This window comes from Myotis brandtii, unplaced genomic scaffold (assembly GCF_000412655.1).
Source record: "Myotis brandtii unplaced genomic scaffold, ASM41265v1 scaffold478, whole genome shotgun sequence".
Taxonomy (NCBI): Eukaryota; Metazoa; Chordata; class Mammalia; order Chiroptera; family Vespertilionidae; genus Myotis; species Myotis brandtii.
The window spans coordinates 1,032,742-1,053,997 of record NW_005368264.1 but is presented as its reverse complement, the minus strand read 5'-3'; the positions used below and the strand labels follow the sequence as shown (position 1 = coordinate 1,053,997).

The window sequence follows — 21,256 nt, the reverse complement described above, 5'->3', positions numbered from 1 at the left end:
CTCATATTTCAAATCGTTGATTTGATTCTCAGGATCCTCTAGTCTACTGTTGAATTCCTGTATATTATTCTTTATTTCAGTTAGTGTACACTTAATTTCTGAATGGTCCTTTTCCATTTTTTTGGCATTCTCACTAAGATCCTCAAAGGTCTCACTAAGTCCCTTGGAGGTTTCTAGAAGATTTTTGAGTAACCTTATAACTGTGGTTTTGAACTCTATATCCAGTAGTTTACTTTCTTCAGTTTCTTTCATTTGTGACATGTTTCTTTGTCTCCGCATATTGGCTGTTTCTCTTTGTTTGTTTCTATGTATTGAGTAGAGCTGCTATGTCTCCTTGAGTTGATAGAGTTGCCTCATGTAGTAGGTGTCCTATAGGACCCAGTGGCTCAGACTCCCCAATCACTTGGGATGGATACTCTAGGTGCACCCCTTTATGGGCTGTGTGCACAGTTTTGTTGTAGTTGAGCCTTGATTGCTGTTGGTGTCACTGGGAGGAATTGACCTCCAGGCCAATTGGCTGTGAGAACCAGCTGTGACTACAGTGGGTGAGCTGCTGTGCAGGAGACACCCTTATGGAGCAGGACTTACTTCAATGGGGCTTTGGTGCTCACTGAGTCTGCCCCTTGAGTTTGTTTATGGATGTGTAGAGTTATAATCTGTTATGGTCTGACACTGACCACTGGGTACACTGGCTCTTGGGTCTCCAGGGAGGAGTAAAGTCAGCCACTGCCTGGGGCCACTCAGCAGGAGCTACAGAGAGATCTGCAGATTCCTCCTCTTTGTATCAGATTTGGAAGTGCTCACATGAGGCCCAACTGTGAAGCAAGGCAGGCTGGTGCTGTACCAAGTCTTGGGTCTTTTATTGATAGGTTTGGGGCTCCCAGACCCATCTGCAGCTTGTTTGAGAGATTTTAGCCTGAGCAAGGACAGGTCATTCATATGCAACAGCTTGGGTGGGGTTGTAAATTGAATGAGGCGGGGTCTCAGGGAATCAACAAGGTGGAGCAAACAGAAGCTGATAGTCAGCCCTGTGACCAGGGAGGTCCCAGCATAGGAACAATGATCCCTGTGAGCACCTCTGTCTGGTAGAAAGCCACCCCTGAGTTCCTGCCCCAATGCCAGACAATCCAGTTCCTCCTCATATGTGTCTGTGTTCCTCAGAGCCTCACCCCAGCACTGGAGCTCAGAAGAAGCAGGACTTTGTAAGTTCAGTTTGTGGTGCCAGCCTTTTAAGAGGGGCAGTTGGGTCTCCAGCAGCCTCTGTGTCACTGAGCCCCAATCCACACTGGTTTTTACAGCTCATAGTTCTTACTGCCCGCAGGGACTTCTTTTCCCAGCTCTGGGACCCTGGGCTGGGGGTCTGGTGTGGGGCTGGGACTCCTTGCTCCTCCTGGTGGCCTCTGCAGAGACGGTCTTCCTCCCGATTAAAAAAGCGGCACACGTGGGTGCTGTACCAGCCTGTTTTGTGCTTCCCCACCTCCTACCAGTCTCAGTGTGCTTTCTTCTTTACTTTTCTAGTTGTAGGGCTTCCATTCAGCCAGCTTTCTGGTGGTTCTAGATGATGGTTGTTCTGTATTTTTTTAAAAAATATATTTTTATTGATTTTTTACAGAGAGGAAGGGAGAGGGATAGAGAGTCAGAAACATCGATGAGAGAGAAACATCGATCAGCTGCCTCCTGCACATTCCCCACTGGGGATGTGCCCGCAACCAAGGTACATGCCCTTGACCAGGATAGAACCTGGGACCCTTCAGTCCGAAGGCCGATGCTCTATCCACTGAGCCAAACCGGTCAGGCGGTTGTTCTGTATTTTAGTTGTAATTTTGATGTGGTTGTGGGAGGCTGTGAGTACAGGCGTGTTTGCCTACGCTACTATCTTGGTCTGAAAAGCTTCCTTAATATTTCTTTTACATTCTTTCTTTAAGCTGAAGAGGTCAGGGTCTCCCTCCTCAATGTAGTGGCAACTTGTTTGGTGGCCTGAGAGTCAGGAGGGAGTGTAGATGAAGAGTTGGGGATCAGGGCTCCTTTTGGGGTGGATGTGGGGCTTGGTGGTTTCTGCGGAACTCCTGCCTGCAGAAACATTCTGTTTTCAGGCTCTTGCCCAGTGGGACACACAAGGAGTGAAGTATTTAGGGTGGGTGGACATAAACCATATTCTAACCTAGGGCTGGTTTGAGGATTGAATTTTTGTGCATGTTGGTAACTTAAAATACCCGGAACACAGAGTAGAGTCATCTCATCCTTTGGATAGGGTAGAACAGCGTTTTATCTATACATATTTTCAGTGAAGCCCCAAGGCCCCCCCTTCCCCAGAATATCCCACGTGCTTGAATGCCTCAGTGTTTCAAATGCTAGTCATTAGTTCCTTCTTTGAGTTTAGGTCCCAGTTAAAGTAGAACATTGGTTTCAGGTTGGGACAATATTAACACCCTGCCATTAATACCTAACCTCATTCTTACTACTGATTAGCCATTTAGCTGTCCAGCGTGACTAGGATGTAGCTGGACCGTAACCACAGCCCTCAGTGGTGGAGAGGGTGTTGGAATGTGCTGTTGGAGTTTGTTGCCTTCTGGCAGACTCGGTGGAAAGGCAGTTGGAGGTGGGAGGGAGCTGGGAAATGAAGGTGACCAATGAAAGATACAAAGAAACTTTGCCTACAGCTGTTTGTCCTCTGAAACAAAATTTGAAGGACTCTTGGTTTTTAAAAACCAATTTACAGAATAAGACCTGAGGCAGAGAGGCATGGAACAGACTGACATACCTTGATGTGGGGTTGGGGGGATAAGAAGAGATAAACCAAAGAACTTATATACCTACAGGTATAGCCCATGGACATGGGCAATAAATAGCATAGTGAAAACATGGTGGGGAGATAGGGGCTGGGAGGAGGGAGTAAAGTGGGGAAAAGGGGTGATATCTGTAATACTATCAACAATAAAAAGTATATTAAAAAATAAAAATAAAATAAAAACCAGTTTACTTATATGTTGTACTTTGGATTTTTCCTTAGTTAGGTAATATTGTAGATCAAATACTTACGAGAATGGTTTAGAATACATTCTAGATAAATTTGAACATTTTATATTATTCCACAATAATTGTTCATTATTACTGATGATAAGATTCAGGCCATACCTGCATATAGCACACAGTAAAACCCAGAACTTACTTTTGTGATTTTTAATATATATAGTTGAAGTTACATGTGTCAGATTTGAAAACTCATTTAAAAATAGTACAAATAGACTGACGTTGACATGTTGTCGAAGCCAGCAGGCGACATGGAAGGTGAAAGCGTGATTATGCGAATAAGCAGTTACATGTTGTGGATTAAGAATAGAGAGGCTGCCCTGGCTGGCGTGGCTCAGTTGGTTGGGTATTGTCCCGTGCACTGAAAGGTTGCCGGTTTGATTCCCTGTCAGGACAATGCCTGGGTAGCAGGTTCAGTCCCCAACTGGGGTGTGTATAGGAGGCAACCCACTGATGTTGCTCTCACATCGATGTTTTGCTCTCTTCCTCTCCCCTCCTCTCTCTCTAAAAATCAAAGGAAAAAAATACATAAAAAAAGAAAAAAAATAGAATAGAAAGGTTGTTATCTAGAGAGGCAGTAATTGTTTTAAATTAATCTCCTAGCATAAGTTGTTAGTGAAATATACCAACTTACCATGCTAGGTACCGCTTGGAATGGTAATCCTTTGTAGTGGTTCTCAACCTTCTGGCCCTTTAAATACAGTTCCTCATGTTGTGAGCCAACCATAAAATTATTTTCGTTGCTACTTCATAACTGTAATGTTGCTACTGTTATGAATCGTAATGTAAATATCTGATATGCAGGATGGTCTTAGGCGACCCCTGTGAAAGGGTCATTTGACCGCCAGAGGGGTCGCGACTCACAGGTTGAGAACCGCTACTTTAGAGAGTAGGCACCGTGTGTGAATGCTCTGTGTCCACGTGCAGAGGGATGCGTACTGACCTTGTGGGGTGTTGCTTGCTCACCTGTAGGGCACCCTTGCAGAGAGGATTCGTGCCGGCGGCGCTGGAGTTCCTGCCTTTTACACCAGCACAGGCTATGGGACGCTGGTGCAAGAAGGAGGGGCGCCGATCAAGTACAACAAGGATGGCAGCATCGCCATTGCCAGTAAGCCACGAGAGGTAGGACGCGGTCATCCAGGGGACACCCGACCCCACCGTGAGCACAGGGTTCTGGTGACTCGTTGGGGAAATCAGTATAAAGCCACCTCTATGTGAGAACAAGCACTGCCATTCATTAGCATAAATACGTTAGGTATGATTTCCAGCTAAAACTGAGCGTCTGCTATTCATTCAAATCATACAGAGAAACCAGATTAAGTAAATGAGAAAAAACTCTAACTGTGTAAGATGTGTGAGTTAAGATTAAATTTTTACCAATGTAGGAATCGTTATAATTGCTCATTATGCTTATGAGGAAAGTAGAGTAGCTACCTGATATAAATGCTATTAAAGGCTTCATGCTCAGGCCTCTTGTGCAATTGAAGGATGAGAAAAAGCCCAGGCAATCACAAGTTTATCCTCAACATTAAAATACGGAATTCTGTAGTGGAATGAATGGGGAGCTCACATTATCACCTTCATTTTGTACACTGGACACACTTGAGCTTTAGGCTGAATAACTTCATTTTGTTTAAAGTACTGGATAGGGGGTAACTTCACACACATACTAGGAAAGCATAGAACTCAAACAGGCTCTTAGTCCCTCAAAAAGGTAATAAACAAACAAATGATTAATAATAATAATTTGAAAAATATGTTAAATAAGCTTATCATTAAATAAACTCTAGATATTTGATGTGCCTTAGATTTGAGGCAACTTCTGAGCATACACAGGCCCATACTTCATGATTGGGCTTTTAGCATCTTTCCCATCTCCCTGCCCCCCTGACTCCAGGAAATGAGCACAGGTTGCAGAGATGCTCAGCTTGTCTCTAGAAAGTGGACACTTAGAATCAAGGGGTGATCTCTTATCAACTTTCTGCTCATGGAGATGTTAGCTCTGCACCCCCTTTCTGAGGGAAGATGCAAGGTCCTCGAACCTGTGCCCTGATGTCCTCTGAGCAGGCCCTTCACCTGGAGCCTTGCTGTTCTGATCAAGGTGACCTTGGCTTTTGTTGACATTTTTGATATTCTATCTTTAATGCCTAATTAAACTTCCAAAGTTCTTGACCAAGTAAAAGGCAAGAGTCTAATTATTACAATGGATCTTAAGAATATAGGTAAAGATGGACAGAGAATTGGGTTAATACTTGAGGAGCTCGCTAGCATTAACTCACCCTGGGAAACACAGGATACACTAGACTCTGTCCTGAATATCTGGGTTCATTTCTGCCTTGAGTCGGGTGCATGAATCTAGTAGTTTTGTAATTTTGTCTTGAAACAACTCCTATTAGCTCTTTATTTCCCTTGCTTATCATAGGAAGGGGAAGTGAGTGAATTCCTTAATTCAGTGACATTTGTTGAGTTTCTCTTTTCCAGGAACTTTGGAAAAGGGGCGTCTAGACCAAGTCGCCCCTGTGGTAGAGGAACTGACAGGGAATGAATAGACAAACACACATGTCAATCAAGTAGGGCCAGGACAGAGAGAGGGATCAGTGGCCACGAAGGCAGTGTTTCAAGTAGGGTTAGGGAAACCACTGTGAAGGTGACATTGGTAGAGAGACCTGAATAAAATAGGAGAAAGAGCTGGGCAAAGATCACAGGGTTGTGATCTAGTCAGAAGGCAGAAGGAGGACAAGGTTCTGAGGCAGGCTTGCCCTGTGTGTGGAACAGCAGGGTGGTGAGACTGGAACAGAGTTAGTGAGGCCGAGAGCAGTGGGATTGAAGGTTGAAGAGAGACAGGAGCTAGATCATGTGAGTGTGGATTTTACTGAGAGTGGTGAGTGGCCAGCGGAAAGTTGGGGGGGAGTGATGTGATCTGAGCTACATTTTGGCAAGTTGTAGCTGTGGGGAAGTGAGGTTTTTTTTGCAGGGACCAAGAGCAGCAGCAGTGAAAGGTATTAAGAGGCTGTTGCATTAATCCAGGTGGGAAGGTAAAGTGGAATTGGTGAGGAGTGGTTGGGATAGGGATATATATTCATAGTAAAGCCAACAGGATTGACTGGTGGATTGTGGTGGCTGGAAGAGAAGACAGAATCAAATATGCTGCTTGTTGAGAGGGGCCGGGCATGGGGGTCAGCGAAGAGCTCTGGCAGAGACTGGTGCCTTGAAGACGTCCACTGTGCTCCAAGAGGAGGCGCGCAGTAGGCTCCACTCGGGATGGGAACTCAGAGGCATCGGCATATAGTATTCAAGTCTTTGGGACTAGATGAGTGGCTAGGGTTGGAGAGCAGAGAGAGAACACCTCGTTTGCATATAAAGGTAGGGAAGAGGGCTTGAAGGAGCAGGAAAAAAGAATGGGAAAGTGTCTAGTGAGTGAAGGGGAAACCCAGGCGATTTGAAAGATGGGACATTTTACAAAGGAGTGTGTGAGCAAATGTGTCAGCGTGTGCCGAGGTGGGGTAATAGCGTATTGGGAAGTGACCATCGGATCTGGACACAGAGGTCATTGGTGACTTTAAAGAGTAATTCTTTTAGAGTAGAGGGTTTTTCTGGAGTGATGAAAATTTGACTGGAGTGGATTCAAGAAAGGACTGGAAGATGAAGTTGAGGCCATGAAATGCACAAGTCTTTCAAGTGAGTATAGTGGCCAGTTAGACAAAACCAATTCCTTCCCTTTTTTAAAATTTTAGAATAATAACTAAAACTCACCAACTGCTAGTGCGTAGATCCGTCAGGAAATTATATAATTAAAATTTAAAAAGCCAATTTTTAAAAATGTACTTTTCCCGGGGTTAGCATATATTTAGATCTATATGTAGTTTTCTAGATCTGTATGTAAAACACTCCATATGTAAACGTTATCATTGATGCTCACAGTAATGACTCTTAAATACATAATACCCTTTAAAAAAAACCTAGATATTGATATGCAGCTTACAAATATCTTTTATATAACTTGCCTAAGTTTTTATTAAATGAGATCCTCATTTATCACTGATTCCATAAATTCAATATTTTCTAGAAGGAAGGTGGGATAATGTCTTTAAGGAAGCTGTTGTTTAAGAAATAATTAAAAAAAAAGAAAGAATTTCAGTTTTAAACCATAGTATAGTTAAAGAAGTTAATGTACCCAAACTTTCTACGGCAGCTTTCTATAAAACGCATGCTGCTTGTCCACTAGGGGGTGCAGTGGTAATGGGAATGGAGTGCTGTGTGTAAATGGCTCCCATCCTCATAGTGATGGATGGAGCACAGCTTCCACGGTGTTCCCAGGGCCGTGACATAGTTTTGCTTTAAGCTTCTTCCCTTCTTCACCCCGACCCCTCCATTCATAGTAGAACTAATGGCAGTAAACATATACAAGTCAATAGCATTCCATTAGAACCAGAAGAGAAGGTATAATAGAATAAAATATCGCATTCATAGTAGCATCAGAAGCTATGAGGTACCTGTGACTAAATCCTAAAAACATATACAAAGCTTTTGGAGTGAAAATTGCAAAACGATTGAAAGAAGTAAAAGAGACTTCAAAAAATATTATGCTTATGGGTGGGACCATATAGTGTGCCAGTTCTCTCTAAATTCCTCTACAAATTCTAGGAATTCCAATTAAAATTTCAACAGATGATTATATATGAATTAGGAGAGGTGAATGGACTTTTAAAACCATTTCATTTATTTTTATTCTTTTAAAAAATATTTTTATTGATTTCAGAAAGGAAGGAAGAGGGAGAGAGAGATTGAAACATCAGTGATGAGAGAATCATTGATTGGCTGCCTCCTGCACACCCCCTACTGGGGATTGAGCCTGCAACCCAGGCATGTGCCCTTAACCAGAATCGAACCTGAGACTCTTCAGTCCACAGGCCAATGCTCTATCCACTGAGCCAAACCAGGTAGGGCAGAACCATTTCACTTACATAAACAGTACATTGTATAGTTTTTTCCTTGGGGAATGGGGAAAGAGGGACAGATATTATGTTCAATACATAACGTATGGACACAAGTAATAAAGTGAACACTGACATACACAGTCATAGCTCAGTTCCTCAAGTTGACCGAGCTCTCGGTTGTCACTGAGCCTTTGCACATGCTGTTCCCTCAGTTCCCCCTTCCAGCACTTTCACTCAGTCCCAGTTGCCTACCACACTCATCCTTCGGGTCTCCCTTTAGATTCTTCTCTCTCTGAGAAACCTTTCCCAGCTAAGCTTGTGCCCCTCTTATCTGCCTTTATCAGAGCTCATATCACAACCAAACAGCAGCTGTGCAAATACCTGACAGCGCCCCCTTTATCTCCTGCAGGTGAGGGAGTTCAATGGTCAACATTTTATTTTGGAGGAAGCAATTACAGGGGATTTTGCCTTGGTGAAAGCCTGGAAGGCAGACCGTGCAGGAAACATCATTTTCAGGTAGTGTGATGGCCTTAAAAAAGACTCATGTAGTGCATTTCAGCTACTTAATATTTCAATATATCTTAAGTTATGATTACAAAATGGATATCTTGATGTGTTTGGTATTTAAAATTTTATTTTAAAATGGCTGAAAATAAATAGCATGCGTGTGTGCGTGTGCATGTATGTGTGTGTGTGTATGAACAGTGGTCTCACTGGTATGGAGTACTGGTGGGAGTCTGTTCTGATTGGTGGATGTCCATGTTGCTCTGCTTGTTAAGTATTTTCACCTATATACCCTTGAATTTAGTCCCATACAAATTATGTTTTCCTCCATGTATTTTAGTTGCCAAGACCTATTACAATATTGACATGCTTACAAAATATGAGAAAAGCACACAATTACATTTTATTTTGATACTAGAGGCCCAATGCATGAAATTCATGCAAGAGTAGGCCTTCCTTCCACCGGCTTCCCTCTGGTACCCAGAACCGGGGCTTCCCTCACAGCCCAGGCTTTGTCTGGAAGGTTGTCCGGAAGGACATCTGGTCTAATTAGCATATTATGCTTTTATTATTGTAGATTGTTATTTACATGCACTGTCTTCAAATGCCCAAGTTACTTTGATGTTCTGGAAAGATATTGCTAGTAATTACTTATGTCAGGCCTTTTCCGGTCTTATTGCTGTCTACTAGAAGTCTTAATAGTGCTCAATTTCTATTCTCATTAACTGCATGGCCGAAGATATGCTTAATAGACTTGAAGATCTTTTGATTATCATAAGCTTGCTTAATACTAAGTATTTAATATTTTGGATTTATAGATTATATAGTTGTTTTTTAAAAATTATACCACCTTTCAATATATGCATAAAGTTAAAAAAACTTTTTCAAAATGTTTGGTATTAAAAATTTCACCTATTAGGTTATAGAAATCATTTTTTTCTCATAATATTGTCATTTATTGCTTTTAGTTAGCAATTTTTTATCTTTATCAAATGCAGCTTTTGTGCGATCACAGCTAAATACTCAGTGACCACTCTCACACTGTTTTTATTCATTTCTGAAGAACTTATAATATTTATACTATGTTTGATTTCTTGAATTCAATGTTTTTGGAATTACAGCTAACTTTGGCCATTACAGAAGACATTTTGCATCATATCTATTGCACTTGACACATTGGTGTATTGTTTGCGAAGTTCAATTGCTATTTAAAAAAAAAGTAATGAAATTGTATAGCAGCAAATGGAGATGAATTATTTAAAATATTTCCACGAATTTATCCCGTGCTCCATTGCCTGGCCCCAGTATCTAAGCACTGCACAGGGCTATTTTAAGCACAGGCTTTATGCTTGTGGTTCAAGTACACATTACGCTTTGATGTGAAATGAGAGCGCATATCACCCATGGTCAAGTCACTTCGATTCTTAAGATACTGACTTTAGAAGAGTGGACACCTGGTGCAGAGGTCTGTCTAGGCCAAGGTTAAAGTGGGGGTGCCCTGCACGCCCCCACCTCCTGCCACTCTGCCTTGGGAGCACACAAGGACACACCTGTCCTTACACCTGTCCTTGAATCCAAGTGAAATAGGCATCGGTGGCCTGAAAGCTCCAGTAAACCATAGTGTGACTTAGTGCCCTTTATCAAAGAAGATTTTCTATCACCGTACACTCTCAGAAACAAACATATATATACATTTTTATGGTTAGAGGAAGTACATTGGTGCAGGAACTTGGGAATGCAAAATCATCAGCGAAATTGGCACCTTCTTGACATTTTCATACCTCCGTGTCTGATGTGGGTGTTGTACTTTCATTGGAAATTGGCTTTCCAGGATGACCTTTGCAGGTGACTCACAAGTTACCAATGAATGTTGTACTTAATTTCAGCAGTAGGCTTCTCCTTAATAGAAAATAGAAATACTGTACCCTCTCCTATACAGTCCTTGCTACTTTCCCTTACTATTTTAATAGAGCAAGTTTAGTGAACTCTTCAACTATAGAAGTAAAGCAGCATCCCAATGAAAAGGTTTAGGGAAATTGGTTTCAAATAGATGTATTACTATCCATTTTATTTTTCTGTGGAAAATCTGCATGTTGAATATGAAAAATAGCCCCTCAGCCTTATAAAAAGCTATATTATTGAGTGAAGTGAAGTGGGTATCATATTGTTTTTACTTATGAAATAATTATAGAACTTTAATCGAAGGGAAACTATAATTGGAAGAAAAAATAAAAAGCAAGAAAAAAGAGAACTTTGTCGACAGAAGATATGATACACTCTTTCTGAAAAGATTCGCAGGTTCTTAGTTTATAGACATTCCTTTAGTCTGTAATTAAAGTTGAAGGAGACACTTCTGACTTTTGATCTTCTTTCCCGTTTCATTGTGTAGGAAAAGTGCCCGGAATTTCAACCTGCCCATGTGCAAAGCTGCGGGAACCACAGTGGTGGAGGTAAGTGTGGGGGTGCTCACCGATTTCCTGGTGTTCATTTTCAACTTGATGTTGTATTATTATTAGTTCAAGAAAAAGCACAGCCGTTCATTTCATTTTTGGAGGACACACAACGACAGCCTTTCTGTTTGGGATATGGGAGGATTCGATTTGAATATACGATAGCTGAAATTTTGCTGTGATTGTTGCTTTCTGGCTGTGAGAGTCTCACCAGAATATGATGGGACCAGCTCATGAACATCTCTGGTCCTTGGGTAAAATACAGCTTCTCGGGTGCAGTCCCAACATGACTTTTTATAGACAGAGCCCCCGGAAAATAGTTGTTTGTATCAGGAGAAGTTCATTCATACTGTGTTAGAAACTGTGGATTCTCTAGGGAAGATGGCGGTATTGTGCGTGACATTCTTTGATTCCTGCATACAGTGGCCAGAATGGTATCTCATGGAGGCAGTACAGTGGTATTTTTGACACAATCGAATGTTACAGTTCTATTCCTCTTTTAGAAAGTAAAGTGTATTGTTTTTAAAGTGCTGGGGGATGTGGTACTTTCAACTCAGGTCTGGTGGTTTCTTTAGCAATGGCTTTGGTATAGTTTCTTCATTTAAAATAGATAATGTGGTTTACTCTCTCTGTGTAATGTTTTTTTTTTATTACTTATTGAATCATTTTGATGACCTGTCATGGCACACATCTGTAAATTACTGAAGAAAGGCCTATAACGTAGCTTAAAATAATTGATGGTTTAACCCTCTTGATTTTATATACTTTTGTAAAACTGCCAAAAGTCAATATTTCGCCTCTAAGTACTGAGGGGCATTAAGTATTATCCTGGGTAAAGTCCTTTTTTTTTCTTTTCTTTTTAAAAAAAATATATTTTATTGATTTTTTACAGAAAGGAAGGGAGAGGGATAGAGAGTTAGAAACATCGATGAGAGAGAAACATCAATCAGCTGCCTCCTGCACACCCCCTACTGGAAATGTGCCCACAGCCAAGGTACATGCCCTCGACCGGAATCGAACCCGGGACCCTTCAGTCAGCAGGCCGACGCTCTATCCACTGAGCCAAACTGGTCAGAAAGTCCTCTTTCTTTCTTTCTTTCTTTCTTTCTTTCTTTCTTTCTTTCTTTCTTTCTTTTATAATCTGGTTCTTTCCAGCCAATTTTATTTCTTCCAAGAGCAGAAAATGACACTCAAGTATCTGAGAATCAGATGTTAGAAAGAGAGGTTCTCTTTGGTGGAAGGGAATAGGAGAGCAAATACTGTGACTGCGGCCGCAAATATGATTAAGGCCTATCCCTGATTCTGAACACACGTCTGATCTATCATCTATAGAACTAAAGCAGCATTGCAATTAAAAGATTTATGGAAATTAGTTTGAAATAGATGTGTTAATAAATATCCATCTTATTTTTCCTGTCAGCGCCAGGCTGTCATTAGGATCCCTTTAATACAGTCCTACTGACAGCCACTCCCAGTGGACCAACCTGCACTGTCCAATATGGGAGCCCCTAGCCACATGTGACTCTACAATTTAAATGGATGACAATGAAGTAAACTCTAATGTGTCATGGTAGTTTAGGAATATAAGCAGAACAGCTCCCCAGACAGTAGATTGTTGTCGGCCTGGCCCTCTGCATGCTCACGGTAGAAGGTTCACGTGTTGGTAGGTTGAATTGTAAGAACTCATAAGTAGGACACAGTTTGGAATCTGGAATGATGAGTAGATTGGGTATTTTCTGATACGAAAAGTCTATTTTGACTTTGTGACTTTGGATTATCCTGAGTATAGTGGACATCCTGGACCGTCAGCTCCTCTTCCGTGCTATGTCCGGTGCACCCCAGGGTTGGCCTCCAGGGTTCCATAACCCTTCCCTCTAGCCCTGTCCTGCTCTACTGTACAGTGACTCTAGCATGACGGTGATTTTGACCTGGTCTCTGAAGTGTAGTATTTAAGAGGAGTCTTCAGAGAACATCAATTATACACATGTTCTCCTGCCTGTGAAATATTAATAATAATAATAGCTACTATCAGCATGTATTTAGTATAGATTAGTCACTGCTGTATTTTTTTGTGTACATTATTATTTGAATCCTCACAATAGTCCTGTGAGGTGAGGTAGGAGCCATTATTATCCCCGTTTTACAGACGAGGACTGAATACACAGAAAGATGAAGTTACACACCTGATGTCGCACAGCGCATGGAGCTTGGCTGGAACCCTAGAAAGATTGATCCCAGGGTGTCTGCTTTTGTCCCATTACTTTATGAAATACTCTCAAATCATCATACATGGGTGATGTTTCAAACTTTTGAAAGATCAAAAATCTGGAGGTAGCCCATTTCAACGCTAACTGTTGGAATCAAGCAGAGAGGGAGATTTTTTGACCAATATATTCCTCTATGCCATAGTCTATGGCTTCCTTCAGTCTTTCTCTTAGACTCTGTTTATTCTATTGTGGAGCCTCTTTAAACTTTGCAGTTTTCCACAAATTTCCCTAAACATGGTGATTGACTATTCCGAGACGGCAGCATCGGAAGCAGTGGGAACTGCCAGTGACGACACCCTACGTCTCAGACAAGGCTTTGTTGTAGAACTCTGAGCGTATCTTCTTTCTCTTATAGATGAGGAAGGACATGGAGGACTTTCCAGTAGCAGGTCTGGGTTAGAGCCTGTCTCCTGAAGCCACTGCCACTCCACAGTGCTGCATCTTCCCACCTTTCCCCTGTCACGTCCTGTCACTTGAGACTTAAGGAGGTTAGAACTATAAGTATATAAATATTAGTGATGATTCCCTTAGACATCTTAAAATGTTTGGACTTAGAAGTAGGGTGGCAAAGGAATATACACTCTGTCTCTTGCTTTAAAAACATTGTTTTTATTGATTTTAGATAAGGGAAGGGAGAGGGAGAGGGAGGGAGAGAGAGTAACATTGATGCGAGAGAGAAACATTGATCTGTTGCTTCCGATACTCACCTGGGCATGTGCTCTGCCAAGAATCGAACCAGCAACCTTTCAGTGCCTGGGACGTCACTTAACCTACTGAACCATACCAGCCAGGGCTGTCTCTTAAAACCCGTAGCCATCCGCACGCCTCGCCACAAGGTTGTGACATAGCGGATGCTGGCTGTGTCGTTCTTCCCCTCTTAAGGAACCGGTAGTTACTTGGGAAAAATAAGTACAAGTGGGTGGACACACTGGCTCACATGCCAGAAAGATGCTTCTCTTTTTAGGCCAGACAGTGCTATTTCTGGACCTCCCTCTGAGTGGGGGAAGTCTGTGCTGATGAACTTCACAAGGCAGCCGGGAGCAGCTTGGGAGCGTCTGGGTGTGTAATAAGCAGAGCCAGACTGTCAAGTCTGCCCAGGGGAATTCATTTGGCTTTGGGAGGACTCCTGTTACCCACCCTCACTTCCTGCGCATCCTGCCCGTCTCCTGGGTGCATATTCCACCATCCTTGTTTTCTTGGAGAAGCGATCTGTTTCTACATTTTTTATTAAAAAAGCAACTTATAATAGAAAGCCTGCAGGGAGGGACAGGGTGCTTCACTCAGGAGACTGTTGACACTGTGTCTCTTGCGAGCAGCCCGTCCTGCCTTTGCTGTCAGCGGAGGTCGTCTGACTCTGCCATCTGACGCTGCCGGCGACCAAATCACCCAGCGACTTCATCCAGCTTGTGCCTGGCTGGTGGTAGAAGACAGCAACATTTCCCCAAAGCCTTTTCATATCCTGGCTAATTTCAGCTTTTAGTTAAAATCAGGGTATTTATGATCACAACTTCAATAAAGTTATTTTATTTATATTACTAGAGGCCCGGTGCATGAAAAGCGTGCATGGGAGGGGGTGTCCCTCAGCCCAGCCTGTACCCTCTCCAGTCCGGGACCCCTCAGGGGATGTCCGACTGCCAGTTTAGGCCCGATCCCGCATAAAGTTATTTTATTTATATTATTATATATTTATATATTTGCATATTTGCTTGCTTGTGAAAGCATGAATTCTGTGATATGTAATAGTCCGGGACCCCTCAGGGGATGTCCGACTGCCAGTTTAGGCCTGATTCCACATAAAGTTATTTTATTTATATTATGATATATTTATATATTTGCATATTTGCTTGTGAAAGCCTGATTTCTGTGATATGTAACATACACACATGAGGTGCTTGATGCACACAACTAGTAAGTACATGGAGTCCGCGTGAGTTGGGAGGCATCATAATGAATTCAACACTGTGAACCCACCTGACATGAGAAGGAGAGGATGGTCCACACTCATTTTCATCTGCCTCCCTCCCCTGCAGAGATAACCACTAGCAGGAATATTGTGCTCATCGATCCCTTGCTTTAAAAAAAAATCTAAGTCAAGGTCTGGACATATTTTCCATATTGATATCTTAAGCTTTTTTCTTGTCATGAGAGCCAAGCTGTGGGAATGATGGCTTCTGTGTTCTGTACCAACGCCTGCCACCTTTCTGTACGGATTAACCAGAGGGAAGGATTAGGGGGACATCTGCCGGCCTGCTGAGCAGAGACGTGTTGTTTCTGATTGGTGGGTGAGGAGAGAAGACAGTTAAATGATATTAAACCTTTTCTTTATAATATTTACTTGAAGGATGGTGAACATCCACTGTAGTAATCAGGAGTGTAATGAACCCTCTGAGCTAGTCCCCCAGCTCTGGTGTCTGCCAATCTACAGTCACTCCTGCCCCATCTACAACCCTAGCTCATTCTTTCTCCTCCTCTTGTTTTTTAAACTATGTTTCTTTTAATGGATTTCAGGGAGGAAGTGAGAGTGAGAGAGATATAGAAACATCAATGAAGAGAGTGAGTCATTGATCAGCTGCCTCCTGCACCTCCCCGCCCCTCCTTACTGGGGGTTGAGCCCTCAACCCAGGAATGTTCCCTGACCAAAAATCAAACCGTGACCTCCTGGGTTCATAGGTTGTTGCTCAACCACTGAGCCACACTGACAGGGCATCCTCTATTATTTTTTAACAAGCACCAGATGTTATAACTCAATGATTTTTTAAGGAAAGTTCAATGAAGCTCAGAGATTCTAGTGTGCCTGGCACTGTTCTGGGTTCTGCAGGTACATCAGTGACCAAAACAGAGAAACATGACATTCTGCCATGAGATACAATAAATAAGATATATGTGGGTTAGATATTGATTAAATGTTAAAGAGGACAAACAAAGCAGAAAGGGGGCTAGGAAATGTCTGGAGAAGAAACTGAAATTTTAGGCAGGGTGCTCAGTAACAGGTCTCATGAGATGACTTTGAATAAAGACCTCAGGGAATCAAGGAAGCCTGATGGGTACCTGTGACAGGCAGCCATCTGGCCAGTAGGACTGAGGAGGGTCTCGAGAGTAAAGATTGGGGCGGGAGCCTTCCTGGTGGGTTTGAAAAATTGGCCAACACCCTCCTTTCTTCAGTGCGAGGTGGTTGTCTGTGGATTCTTACGTGAGGGTAACTTTCTTGAGAGTTATGGCTACATCTTCTTCCGAGGCTATGTGAAATACAATTCATATTCTTAGTTCATTTTGCAGTTGTTCCCAAGAGATGGTTAGGCCTAGATCTGACTCTAAAACTGGATGAGTGAAGCATGTGATTTTGAGATTGGAGTGTCCTGGCCTTTGTGCCTCTCTGGCCCTGTTTGGAGAACTTGACGTTGGTAACTCCTCATGAATAGTTCAGCAGAAGTGATGGAAGGGGCTGTCATTTCCCTCTCCAGTGGAAGGGGGAGCACAGTGGATTGTCACCCCAGGACTCAGTCCCGTCAGTGGATCCTGTGAACGTTTAATCTCCACCAAGCAGGCCAATTACTGTTTGTGTTTTAGAGACTTTGGTTATCTGCCCTCCTGCTTTAGAGAAAATGACAATGCCTAAAGGATAAACATAATTCCTCCCCTCTTACATTTCTCTCATTTCTAATCTTCAGAGTACTAATGCCTTATGATATTGCAGTTTCGAAAGCATGAAACTCAAAATTTTTCCAAGAGAGACAGTAAGAGGGGAAAAAAGTATAAACAGGAAAAAATTTAAAGCTTCTATACCGGGGGTGGGCAAACTTTTTGACTCGAGGGCCACAATGGGTTCTTAAACTGGACCGGAGGGCCGGAGCAAAAGCATGGATGGAGAAAAAGTATAAACAGGAAAAAATTTAAAGCTTCTATACACTTAAAAGAAATACTTCCAGCCATGTCAATAGACAGATTCAGTTTCAAGCACACACATCCATTTACAGGCAACTGCTGCTCATACCTGTATGGAATTTATTCACACACACGATTCTCTGATTGGCATGTGGAGACATGATATTTATGAGAACTTGGCTGAAATGTCAAATTTGACACTCACGGGGTAAAGCCCAATATGTTAAATGCCCTTCACCGCACTTTTGTATTTACCTGGTAAAGCTCTCCACTTCAGTTAGTTAGTTAGTTGGTTAGAATGAGGAAGACTGCCCAGAAACTGTTTATCCCAGTTCTCTTTACTTCATCCATGTGGGCCTGCTGAGTTCAACACTCCCCAGTTTTGTTTTGTTTTTTAAGGGGTGAGAGCGCTGTTTGATACAATACAAAAGGAAGGAACCCTCTTCCCACCTACCTTGGGAGTCCTCGATCCTAAGGCAGAATACAGTCACCTTTTCAAGTGTTAAATTTTGGGATGGATGTAGTGAGTGATGGATGTCATTTGTATTCACTGATTTTTAGATCTGTTAACGTATGTAATATCTTTAATTTACATTTCTTTGTCTTACCGTTTTCCAGTTATAAGATTTTATTCATGCTTTTTAATTAATTACTCTGAAAAAGCAATCTATACATTGTTGTGCCTTAAAGTTAGCCAGATATAGAATTCTTTGACAGATGATAATATCCTTATACAACCTAACACTAAATGAAGTGATTGATTCTACTTATTTCAAAGTATTGAAGTATTTAAAGACTATTTATTTCCTTAAATTTTCATCACATGCAACATTGGTTTAAAACTATTTGAATGCTAATGAAGATGTATTTAATGAAGACACATTGTAGTTGAGTATTTTGGCAAAATGACCATATCAGTCATCATATTACTATTGTGTTGATATTTGCTGTTTCTACCAAACAGCAGTAAATATAAAAAACATGGACTTGGTGAATGTCCAGTGTTAATTTTACTGCATTTTTGGTATACTCTTGTTGATTGCTCAATATAATTCTTGGCTTAGTGACCTTTTACATCCTGAATAATAGCAGAATAGAAATAGGGTTATTGATGATAAAAGTCTATCAAATCAAGTACTAATCCTGACATTTTATTTCTTGTTGCTTGGCAACAATGCAGCGACTGTGTGAGAGAGTTCCATTATCTCAGGTACGATGGACTCATTGCGTTGTGAAGCAGAAATACCAATTACATCAAGTCATTTGTATGCCATTATCCTTACAGAATTTTGGTGCTATTTTTCATTGTTAGTTCAGGGATCCTAAAAGAAAGTCTTTTTAATAACATACATCCCCCTCTTTTGATGGATTGGTGAATTTGATTCCAGCTATTTTTGGCTTTGGGGCTTTGTATCTATAATTTATGAGGTTTCACACATTTGTGTTTTGTCAACCCGAATTGTATTAATTGAGGCTTCTAAATTTCATTATAAATATGAACATTACAAATGATGCTTCATTAGTTCTGAGCGAACATCTTTTATCCTTGACCACCCAGGGTTGGAGGAGGAAAAATATCTGGGCAGAATTTTTTGCCTCATGAAAAATAAGGCCTGTTCTCCAGCCTCCTCTGATATAGGCATTCCTGGTTTTAGTGCCTGCTTCAGGGAGAGGAAGCCTGTGGAACCAGTGTGATTCCTTTGGAATGAAAGGCTTTCATGTTGTATATTGCTATATGTTCTGTATGTACTGTTAGCTTACAGTTGTTATTATTTATGAAAATGTTGGTAAACTATACCCCATGGCCTGCTTTTGTACTGCTTAGGAGCTAAGACTATGTCTCAGTGGTTGACCATCAGCGCATGAACCAAGAGGTCGCTGGTTTGATTCCCAGTCAGGGCACATGCCTGGGTTGCGGACTCGATTCCCAGTAGGGGGCATGCAGGAGGTGGCCAAACAATGTTTTTTCCCTCTCATCAATGTTTCTATCTCTCTATCCCTCTCCCTTCCTCTCTCTCTAAAAATCTATAAAAACATGATTTTTAAAGAGAAAAAAATGTATATATGACAAAGGCAAGCATGGAGCTCAGAGAGCCTAAAATATCATCTGGGTCTTTACAGGAAAAGTTTACAGGTCCTTGATTTAAAGCTTAATTTCCATTTCTGTAGTCTGAATAGATTAAATGTCAATGCAGTGTTATTTTTTTTTAAAGAACCAATGGACTTAAGTAGAACCAAAATAAAATAAGTCGTTTGAAGAGAATGAAAAAACTAAACCGAATAATAAAAGCAGAAATGGTGTAAAATAAGTGAAATGATTACAATTTGGCGGGCCTGTTTTGGGGGCAACCTTGAAGAAAGGAAGATTATAGATGGCAAGTTGTTTGTGCACCCACAGTTTCTTTAACATCTCAGTGCCTTTGTTAGTCATTCTGATTTTAATATAATTGCCTAGTGATGGACATTTTATTAGGAGCAAATCGCTTTTTCTTGCCTATTGAACTGATCTCGTACTTGAGAGCCATTCTTTCCTGTACACAACTGCTCAGCCAGGTGAATGTGGGTTCCTGTGTGATGGCGTGAGTTCTCCAACCCGACCGGTGTCCAGCATGTGGCTGCAGTGCCTGCTGGCTGGTGGTTTCCAGGGTTGGAGTCATCCTACCCTGGGGTTTGGAAGACCTTTACAACCCCGGCTTTCATGTCCTCTGCAGCTGTACCCTCCACATCCTGGAGAGAGGGAGGAGGAAGAGGAGTAGAGAGACTTTGGGCCTGGTGAGGCGGATTTCTCAGCCTTCTCTAGACCGTGGCTTTTAGAGTCCTATTTTCTTTTCAGTCAGAAGCACATTTGTAGGATTTATCTGATTATTTTTTATTTGTTGTCACGGTAAAGCCTAAAATCAGGAAGTTAGCCATGGTCCCCAGCCTAGCATGGTCCTCTTTTAGCATCAGTCCTCGTAAGCACTGCAAACCAGCTGGATGTGATGAGGAACCAAAGCTGATTATTTTGGCTAGATTCATTTAACTCCTCTTGTGAACAAAGGCTCAGAAAACTCCACACTTGAGCACCCTTTCTACGGTAGCATGCATTTCCTATTACTTTGTATGATGTGTTTCAAAGCACTTTTCGTATCATATTAACTCATTTGATTCTCTTAATCATAAGGTGAGATGTGAGGAGAATCCGTTTTATTACAATATGACAAGTGAGAAAACTGAGACCTGGATGGGTTTCTGGGAATAGATCACCGGAAATTGAGTGGCTTAATGACAAGGACACCTGGAAGACCTGGTTAAGTCCTGGCTCCATCTGCCACTGACATGCCCAGACAACACCAGGGCTTTGTTGCTCTGATGCTCATCAGTAAGAATTGCAAAACTCTGAACATGCAGGCAGGTAGCTCTGTGGGCTGTTACAGAAGCTTGGACTTTTTTTAGTGCAAATGAAAGGGTCATGATTTTAGTTTCGGTGTCTTGTGTGGAGTGGGTTTTATGGTGGCATAAGGGAGGCCAGGTGGCCAGTGGTCCAGGCAAGCAGGAATGGTGGTTTGGACTCCAGTGGAATGGAGGTGAGGAAGGCGGGTGGGATTGAGGTATAGGCAATATTTTGGAAGAGGACTCCATCAGACTTGCCCATGCCTTGGATGTGGGGTGTAGGGGTGGAGGAAGGGCAGAGATTAAAATGACTCCCAGGCCTGACTTGAGCAATGGAGTGTCACCTACTGAGACGGGACCTGGGAGGAAGAGCCTGGCAGGAGAAGGGAGGGGAAGGGGAGCTCTTAGGCACTCAGGTGATGATGTTGCAGGCCTAGGCAGACCTGTGTGTGTAGTGCCTGGAAGAGAGGGCTGAAAGGTGTTATGTAATTGGGACTAATCCACATGTGTTTGGTAAGATCGAGTCACGGAAGGGAAAAGACCACTTAGAGCAGTGGTTCTCAACCTTCCTAATGCCTCGACCCTTTAATACAGTTCCTCATGTTGTGGTGACCCCCAACCATAAAATTATTTTCGTTTCTACTTCATAACTGTAATTTTGCTACTGTTATGAATCTTAATGTAAATATCTGATATGCAGGATGTATTTTCATTGTTACAAATTGAACATAATTAAAGCATAGTGATTAATCACAAAAACAATATGTAATTATATATGTGTTTTCCGATGGTCTTAGGCGACCCCTGTGAAAGG

At 41.9% G+C, this 21,256-nt stretch overlaps 1 protein-coding gene across 1 annotated transcript in view; it reads left to right on the top strand.

Annotated features, from left to right (window-relative positions):
* The window catches only part of OXCT1 (3-oxoacid CoA transferase 1), a 117,502-nt gene that overhangs the window by 17,630 nt on the left and 78,616 nt on the right, over positions 1-21,256 (top strand). The window contains exons 5-7 of the mRNA XM_005876003.1: positions 4,003-4,152; positions 8,377-8,483; positions 10,861-10,921. Of these exons, the coding sequence (XP_005876065.1) occupies positions 4,003-4,152; positions 8,377-8,483; positions 10,861-10,921 (318 nt within the window). The remainder of the gene's footprint in view (positions 1-4,002; positions 4,153-8,376; positions 8,484-10,860; positions 10,922-21,256) is intronic.